General features: G+C 44.4%; 1 protein-coding gene across 1 annotated transcript in view; it reads left to right on the forward strand.

Moving 5' to 3' along the window:
- LOC125145335 (DNA-directed RNA polymerase III subunit RPC1-like) overlaps positions 1-4,849 on the forward strand; it is a 19,752-nt gene extending 14,903 nt beyond the window's left edge. Inside the window, 8 exon segments of the mRNA XM_047817446.1 lie at positions 146-316; positions 448-541; positions 740-832; positions 1,391-1,555; positions 1,669-1,833; positions 1,937-2,068; positions 2,208-2,340; positions 4,404-4,849. Of these exon segments, the coding sequence (XP_047673402.1) occupies positions 146-316; positions 448-541; positions 740-832; positions 1,391-1,555; positions 1,669-1,833; positions 1,937-2,068; positions 2,208-2,340; positions 4,404-4,552 (1,102 nt within the window). The 3' untranslated portion in view covers positions 4,553-4,849.
- The last annotated feature ends 5,151 nt before the right edge of the window (positions 4,850-10,000 follow it).

Raw genomic sequence — 10,000 nt, forward strand, 5'->3', positions numbered from 1 at the left:
CACACATATATAATGCTGATTAGTGTATGTTGTGTACAGAGCTCAGATGGAGCCCGGGTCAGCCGTGGTGTGTGTGTGTGTGTGTGTGTGTGTGTGTGTGTGTATACACACATATATAATGCTGATTAGTGTATGTTGTGTACAGAGCTCAGATGGAGCCCGGGTCAGCCGTGGGTGCTCTGTGTGCTCAGAGTATCGGAGAACCTGGCACTCAGATGACCCTGAAGACCTTCCACTTTGCAGGTGTGGCGTCGATGAACATCACTCTGGGGGTCCCACGTATCAAAGAAATCATCAACGCCTCAAAGAACATCAGGTTAATGCTGCTCTCGTTCTCTGACACACAAACATGATGATCTACTTTAATAAAGATAATAACGAGCTGCTGTAAAGATCCACACACTGCTGAAGTCTCTGTTCTCTTAATCATGACCTCCTCCCTGACAGCACCCCCATCATCACCGCTCACCTGGACACAGAGGACGACGCAGACTTCGCTCGACTGGTGAAGGGCAGGATTGAGAAAACACTCCTTGGAGAGGTCTCTCACACACACACACACACACACACACACACACACACACACACACACACACACACACACACACACACGGCTTCTACAGTAACTGTCACACTCCTTATCATTCAGTGTGCTGTAATACACACAGGTCTAACGTGTGTGTGTGTGTGTGTGTGTGTGTGTGTGTGTGTGTGTGTGTGTGTGTGTGTTGGTTTTTAGATATCAGAGTACATAGAGGAGGTGTTTCTGCCCGATGACACTTTCATCCTGGTTAAACTTTCACTTGAGAGGATCCGCCTGCTCAGACTGGAGGTAACACACACACACTCACTCTCACACACACAATCACACGCTCACACAAACGCACACACAGAGACAGACATGATCTCACACACAGACACACACACACTTTTTACGCACACAGACACACACACATTTTTACACATACATGCATACACACGCACACACACAGACACACGCACACCCACACACGCACACACACACACACACTTTTACGCACACACACACAGACACACACACAGTTTTACACGCACGCACACACACACACACACACACAGACAGTTTTATACACACACAGACAGTTTTACACATACAGACACACACACACACACAGACAGTTTTACACATACAGACACACACACACACACACACAGACAGTTTTACACATACAGACACACACACACACACACAGACAGTTTTACACACACACACACACACACAGTTTTACACACACACACACACACACACACACACACACAGTTTTACACACACACAGACACACACACACACACAGTTTTACACACACACAGACACACACACACACCGCTGACTGTCACCCTCCCCCTGTAGGTGAACGCAGAGACAGTGAGGTACTCTATCTGTATGAGTAAGCTGAGAGTGAAGCCTGGTGACATTGCGGTTCATGGTGAGGCGGTGGTGTGTGTGTCTCCTCGGGAGAACAGCAAGAGCTCCATGTACTATGTCCTGCAGTCACTCAAACAGGAGCTACCCAAGGTACACACACACACACACACACACACACACACACACACACACACACACACACACACACATGGTCTGCATGGAGATGTACCCAAGTGTGTGTGCATGTCTGTGCTGTTGTGCAGGTTGTTGTACAGGGCATTCCTGAGGTTTCCCGTGCTGTGATCCACATCGATGAGCAAAGCGGTCATCAGAAGTTCAAGTTGTTGGTGGAAGGAGATAACCTGCGTGCTGTCATGGCAACACACGGTGTCAACGGCAACCGCACCACTTCCAACAACACCTATGAGGTGTGTGTGTGTGTATAAGTATATCTCTGTAAAGGTCTCCAGAATTTAATTTTGTTATAAATAATGTAATAAAAAATTCCCACCACAATGTGGATGTGAGCAGGTGGAGAAGACGTTGGGTATCGAGGCTGCGAGGACGACCATCATTAACGAGATCCAGTACACCATGGTGAATCACGGCATGAGCATCGACCGGCGTCATGTCATGCTGCTCGCTGATCTCATGTCCTACAAGGTGAGAAACTGCTCAGGAACACGAGCACTTACACCTGGGCTCACTGCTCCACCTCATCCTTATTGTGTGTGTGTGTGTGTGTGTGTGTGTGTGTGTGTGTGTGTGTGTGTGTGTGTGTGTGTGTGTGTGTGTGTGTCAGGGGGAGATCCTGGGCATCACTCGCTTTGGCCTGGCTAAGATGAAGGAGAGCGTCCTGATGCTGGCCTCGTTTGAGAAGACCGCTGATCATCTGTTCGACGCTGCGTATTTCGGACAGAAAGATTCTGTGTGTGGTGAGTTTCACACCGGGGGGAGGTGAGAGATGGACAGATCAGTGGAGAGAGGTGTCTGGTTGGGAGGTATATAGGAGGAAAGAGATGGATGGATGGATGGATGGAGAGATGGCTAAATTATCTGTTTTCTACAGTGCTGTTGTATGTAGATGGATCTCAGCACCATAAGGGGATGTGGAGCATGTTATTAAATAGGCGGATGGATGAGTGTCACTGAAAGGATGGATGACTGAGGGAGGAATAAAGGGAGAGATAAACAGAATGACTAATTTTCATATGAATGATGTAATGTGTAAAGGATAGATGGATGGATGTAAAGTGTAAACTACTTTACACTGTTATACACTCACTACTTTACACTGTTATACACACACTACTTTACACTGTTATACACTCACTACTGTACACTGTTATACACTCACTACTTTACACTGTTATACACTCACTACTTTACACTGTTACACACTCACTACTTTACACTGTTATACACTCACTACTTTACACTGTTATACACTCACTACTTTACACTGTTACACACTCACTACTTTACACTGTTACACAAGCTGAACACTCACTACTTTACACTGTTATACACGGTGAACACTCACTACTTTACACTGTTATACACTCACTACTTTACACTGTTATACACTCACTACTTTACACTGTTATACACTCACTACTTTACACTGTTATACACTCACTACTTTACACTGTTACACACTCACTACTTTACACTGTTATACACTCTGAACACTCACTACTTTACACTGTTATACACTCACTACTTTACACTGTTATACACTCACTACTTTACACTGTTATACACTCACTACTTTACACTGTTACACACTCACTACTTTACACTGTTACACAAGCTGAACACTCACTACTTTACACTGTTATACACGGTGAACACTCACTACTTTACACTGTTATACACTCACTACTTTACACTGTTATACACACACTACTTTACACTGTTATACACTCACTACTTTACACTGTTATACACTCACTACTTTACACTGTTATACACACTCTACTTTACACTGTTACACAAGCTGAACACTCACTACTTTACACTGTTATACACGGTGAACACTCACTACTTTACACTGTTATACACTCACTACTTTACACTGTTATACACTCACTACTTTACACTGTTATACACACACTACTTTACACTGTTATACACTCACTACTTTACACTGTTATACACTCACTACTTTACACTGTTATACACTCACTAATTTACACTGTTATACACTCACTACTTTACACTGTTATACACTCACTACTTTACACTGTTATACAAGCTGAACACTCACTATATCATATTGTAGCTATGTGTCATTTATTCAGTGTCACATGAAAAGATACAATAAAATATTTACATAAATGTGAGGGCTGTACTCACTACTGTACTCACTACTGTACACCACTGTACTCACTACTGTACACCACTGTACTCACCACTGTACTCACTACTGTACTCACCACTGTACTCACTACTGTACACCACTGTACTCACTACTGTACACCACTGTACTCACCACTGTACTCACTACTATACTCACTACTGCACTCACTACTGCACTCACTACTGTACTCAATACTGTACACACCACTGTACACACCACTGTACACACCACTGTACTCACCACTGCACTCACCACTGCACTCACTACTGTACACCACTGTACTCACCACTGTACTCACTACTGTACTCACTACTGTACACCACTGTACTCACTACTGTACTCACCACTGTACTCACTACTGCACTCACCACTGTACTCAATACTGCACTCACCACTGCACTCACTACTGCACTCACCACTGCACTCACTACTGCACTCACTACTGCACACACTACTGCACACACTACTGCACACACTACTGCACTCACTACTGTACTCACTACTGTACTCACTACTGTCAGATACTGTATTATGTACACAGCCAAGCTCTGCTACAGGTTTTACAACTACAATACTGATAATATCAATATTAACTCTCTCTCTCCCTCTCCCCCTCGACCCCCCCCCTCCCTGCAGGTGTATCTGAGTGTATAATTATGGGAATCCCCATGAACATTGGCACTGGTCTGTTTAAACTCTTACACAGAGCCGATAGAGACCCCAATCCTCTACAGAGATCCTTGCTGTTTGACATGGCTGACTTCCACATACCACTCGCCTCCTAACACACACACACACACACACACACACCATAACATTGTTTTATGATGTATATATATATATGAGACAGAGTACACATTAAACCTGTGTATATGACATATATATAAAATAACAATCTTTAAGGATGGTTGTTTCTATCACAGTGGATTAATTCCTGAAATTATGGGTTTAATAAATTTGCTTTAATTTAATGAAATAAAACAAATTGAGGCTTTTTGTTGAATGTTAAGCTTTGTGCTTCAAGTCTTCTGTGTTTTTGTGTAAATAAACCTGGATGTGAATAAAGTGTACATTAAAGAGGAGCAGTTTGGTGTGTGTCCTTTTCTACACTGTAAAGAGTCTTCTCCACCTGAGGGAGGCTGCGCTGTACCTGACGCTGCAATGTGCCTGATGCTGCACTGTGCCTGATGCTGCGCTGTGCCTGATGCTGCGCTGTGCCTGACGCTGCAATGTGCCTGATGCTGCGCTGTGCCTGATGCTGCGCTGTGCCTGATGCTGCACTGTGCCTGATGCTGCGCTGTGCCTGACGCTGCGCTGTGCCTGACGCTGCAATGTGCCTGACGCTGCGCTGTGCCTGACGCTGCGCTGTGCCTGATGCTGCAATGTGCCTGATGCTGCAATGTGCCTGATGCTGCAATGTGCCTGATGCTGCGCTGTGCCTGATGCTGCAATGTGCCTGATGCTGCAATGTGCCTGATGCTGCGCTGTACCTGACGCTGCGCTGTGCCTGATGCTGCAATGTGCCTGACGCTGCGCTGTGCCTGACGCTGCGCTGTGCCTGATGCTGCAATGTGCCTGATGCTGCGCTGTGCCTGATGCTGCAATGTGCCTGATGCTGCAATGTGCCTGATGCTGCGCTGTACCTGACGCTGCGCTGTGCCTGATGCTGCAATGTGCCTGATGCTGCAATGTGCCTGATGCTGCGCTGTACCTGACGCTGCGCTGTGCCTGATGCTGCAATGTGCCTGATGCTGCGCTGTACCTGACGCTGCGCTGTGCCTGATGCTGCAATGTGCCTGATGCTGCGCTGTACCTGACGCTGCGCTGTGCCTGATGCTGCAATGTGCCTGATGCTGCGCTGTACCTGACGCTGCGCTGTGCCTGATGCTGCAATGTGCCTGATGCTGCGCTGTACCTGACGCTGCGCTGTGCCTGATGCTGCAATGTGCCTGATGCTGCAATGTGCCTGATGCTGCGCTGTACCTGACGCTGCGCTGTACCTGACGCTGCGCTGTGCCTGACACTGCGCTGTACCTGACGCTGTGCTGTACCTGACGCTGTGCTGTACCTGACGCTGCGCTGTGCCTGACGCTGCGCTGTACCTGACGCTGTACCTGACGCTGTGCCTGACGCTGCGCTGTACCTGACGCTGTACCTGACGCTGTACCTGACGTTGTACCTGACGCTGCGCTGTACCTGACGTTGTGCCTGACGCTGCGCTGTACCTGACGCTGTACCTGACGTTGTACCTGACGCTGCGCTGTACCTGACGCTGCGCTGTACCTGACGCTGTACCTGACGCTGTGTAAGTGTAAGAACAGAGCGACGGCCTTCGGTTATTCAATCCAATTTCTCTTGATTTCCAAAAGTGTGTTGTGATGTACAGCTGTAGCATCTGTAGCCCTTTTATTCCAGTGACTCCACATACAGAGGAACCTGGTGCAGGGGCTTAGAGACCTGAGACGCACTTTAAGCAGCGATGGCTGTAGGTGTGGATCAGTGAAACCAAACTCATCAGCTTTAGGTGTTAGAAGATGGAGAACGATGTTGAGTAAATCGAATGAAATCTAAAACACAAAGAATTCACACAGTTTGGGTTTAATCCAAATCCTCACACATTAAAACATTAAAGGAACTGATCTAAACCTCAAGAAGTCCTTCATTTGTTAGTTGCTTTTAAACATCTGCCTCTGATTCTCTGCCTGTTGACTGATGTTTATCACAGATTATAAAATGTCTTCTGCATGACATGTTAAAGCCCAAACTTTATATTAAAAGCCTTAGTGACCCCGGTGTCTGTTGGCCTCGTTCCCTTTTAACTCCACTCTCCTTTCTATTCATCAACACTACATAAGATAAAGAAGCCGTCGTCTGTATAGTGATTCAAACAGCTTACAGAGCCCTTGGTGCCGTGACCCGGAGTCCAACAGCTCTCTAGTGCATTACATCACAAACCAAGAGGAATGTTGCCTGGGTTTCTTTCCTCTTTCAGTATAATAAATATTTCAGTTAGGGATTAAGAGATTAAGCCTAACCCCTAGGTTTTTATAAGTTTAAGATCCACCGAATTTAGGTAAAGATCATTTATAAAATATGACGATTGTGAGGACATCTGTACGTGGTGTCCCAGGAATCAGGAGTCTGGGATGATCTCATTCCAAATCATTCTAAAACCTTTTTTTTTTTGGTACAAAAGCCATTCCTCTGTTGATTTGTCCTGCTGAAAGTCTTCATCTACCTAGGACTTGTACATCGATCCAGTTCCAGATGAAGAACAGCAGCCCTACAGCGTGATGCTGCTGCCACCGGGCTTTATCGTGTGTATGGAGTTGTCTTGCGGATGTTGTTTTATACCAAACATTTCTTTTACAATTATGACCAAAAAGTTCAAGCTTCATCTCATCAGACAATAATCATTTTCCCAGACAGTTTTGGGGAAACTGGCTGATGGCTGATGTGGAGGCTTGTGTCTTGCCCTCCTGTCCCACAGCTCAGACATCTGCAGCTCCATTAATGCTCCTGTTTGCTTCTCGACAGTCTTCCTGAATAGGGTTGCAAAGGGGAGGAAAGTTTCCCGTAAATTTCCAGAAACCTTTCACGGAAACTTCATCTGGGGAATTTTGGAAATATTCCAAATTGGAAAATTTATGGGAATTATTTGGAAAATAGGGAAATGTATATAAACTCTATCATATACAAACATGTTGTTTGGTCATAAGGAGACGCGCGTGTAAGGTAACACACATTTAAAAATGACGTCTTGACTGATTTAATTGTAAGTAGAACTTTAACTGATTATTTCATTGAGTAACACAAAAGCCTAATAAACATTATTATGCTTGTAATAAACATCATAAACGTAATAATTGTATGATTGCTGTAAAATAAAAGCGTCCCCCCCCCCCCCCCCATCCTTTGCCTGTGCATGTGGTTTAGGTATTGGGTACAGTTAAGAATGTAGAATAAGGTCATGCAGAATAAGGCATTAATATGTGCTTAATAAGCACTAATAAATAGTCAATATTCTATTAATATTCATGCTAATAAACAACTAGTTAAATGACCCTAAAATAAAGTGTTACTGTGCATGTTATGGAAGAATGTAAGTACCTGCAGGGGGTTTGACCTCAATGGCCTTCCAGTAAGCAGTGTGCTGTGTGTAAGTGACCGAGGAACTCAGGGTACAAATTCAACTTAAACTGCATTAAATCTTGTTTTAAACTAAATTATGCTTAAGTTCCTTGTTATAGGCAACTCTGCATTTTCTTAAAATTCCCAGTTAATTCCCATATATTCCCGTTAATTCCCATATATTCCCGTTAATTCCCATATATTCCCGTTAATTCCCATATATTCCCGTTAATTCCCATGGAAAGTTTCCAGCCTTGAAAATTCCCGGAATTTTGTAACCCTATTCCTGACCAATTCCATCTTTGTCTTCTCAGCAGTGTTTTTATGGCCGATGGTAAGATCTCTGACCAACACATTGCATTTACATGATTACTGTGTTACATTGTTCTCACTTCACTGAGCACAGAGGATCTGATTCCTGGGATATTGTCCTTAACCATCTCCTGAGTGATAAGTTAGAGTGATGAGATGCTGGTGGTGATCAGGAAGCTCTTCGTAGTCCACGGCTCTTCAGTAAAATGTAACCAAGATGATATCAGGCACAAAGAACTGGGAGTCACGACAGATCTGGACTAATGACCGAGTCTCAGGAGCTTGGGGACTTGATGATCAACAACACAGCCACAGACCCAGTTATAAAAGGGTGCACATACTTATTTACAGTTATTTTTTTCCTGAGATGTCAGTTCGGTTTTCTGTTAACTTGGTTTCATTTTTTTTCATCACAAAATCCTGTTATTTAAACCTGCTAAAGTCTTACACTCATGTACTGATCCTGAAGGAAACTGCAGGGTTAAACAGATGATTAACACTTTAATGTTGGTTCTGTTCACATGACAAGAGGGTAAATAAAATAAAATAAAAACAACCTTGAAAAGTAATAATTAATATTAATAAGATGATGAGGATCTCCTGGTGGTTCCTGAGAGGTGTTTATGGTGCTACAGACGTGTGGGATCTCAGTGACTGCTGAAGTGACTTCTCATCATGTGGCGTTCAGTACTTTGTTTCCATCAGTTTTATCGTTCAGCAATCAGTCAGTAAACCATCCGTCAGTTCCGTCACGTCCGTGTGAACGATCGGAGGTGAAGCAGCCGAGGCCTGAGACATAAAACACCTGACAGCACTTTTATAACAGAACTGTCTCCTTCATGGGATTATTATGGCATGCTGTATTTCTGAAACATTACTAATAAATTTCACACTAAACACGTTTTATTTAACACTTCAGGAACCCTGGGATTAATATGCAGTCATAAAAACGTGCACGTACAGCACCTGTTTAGAACTTTTAGAGCCCAACCCAACATGTTTCTGAGATGCCACCAAACATGTCATGTGCACTGGCCCATGCTGGTGAGGATGCTTCAGCTCCACCCAAGAAGGTGTCACTGATGAAGATGTGAACAGTTCTGAGCTCATCCTGGAGCAGCTAGCTACAGGAATATCTGAAGATGATTTAGTGTGAAGCTTCTCATGTACATTCACAGGTTTATACAAAAGGTGACATGTTGAAGATGGTCTGAAATATGAGGAAGTGAATCTGAAATTCTGACGGAACGTCTCATGTTCATCTTTATTCAAACCCAAATGTCTTCAGTCAATTAAAAAAATAATTCAAAGAGAGTCCAGATGTGTCTGTACAGATGTTCATAAAAACCGCTCTGCCTACCATCTGTGTAATTAGTGATGCTCTGCTGAGACCCATATGTACAGTTCACTGCAGCACAGAACACTGAATTATAACAGGATTGTAACATTATACAGAATCTCATCTCACACTTATCCTGAGACAGAAGTCCTGACTTCTCAGAGAACAAAAAAACATCCATTCATTCATCTTCTACCGCTTATCCGAACTTCTCGGGTCACGGGGAGCCTGTGCCTATCTCAGGCGTCATCGGGCATCGAAGCAGGATACACCCTGGACGGAGTGCCAACCCATCACAGGGCACACACACACTCTCAGTCACTCACACACACACACACACACTCTCATTCACACACACACACACACACTACGGACAATTTTCCAGAGATGCCAATCAACCTACCATGCATGTCTTTGGACCGGGGGAGGAAACCGGAGTACCCGGAGGAAA

Source organism: Tachysurus fulvidraco, chromosome 8, assembly GCF_022655615.1.
Source record: "Tachysurus fulvidraco isolate hzauxx_2018 chromosome 8, HZAU_PFXX_2.0, whole genome shotgun sequence".
Classification (NCBI taxonomy): Eukaryota; Metazoa; Chordata; class Actinopteri; order Siluriformes; family Bagridae; genus Tachysurus; species Tachysurus fulvidraco.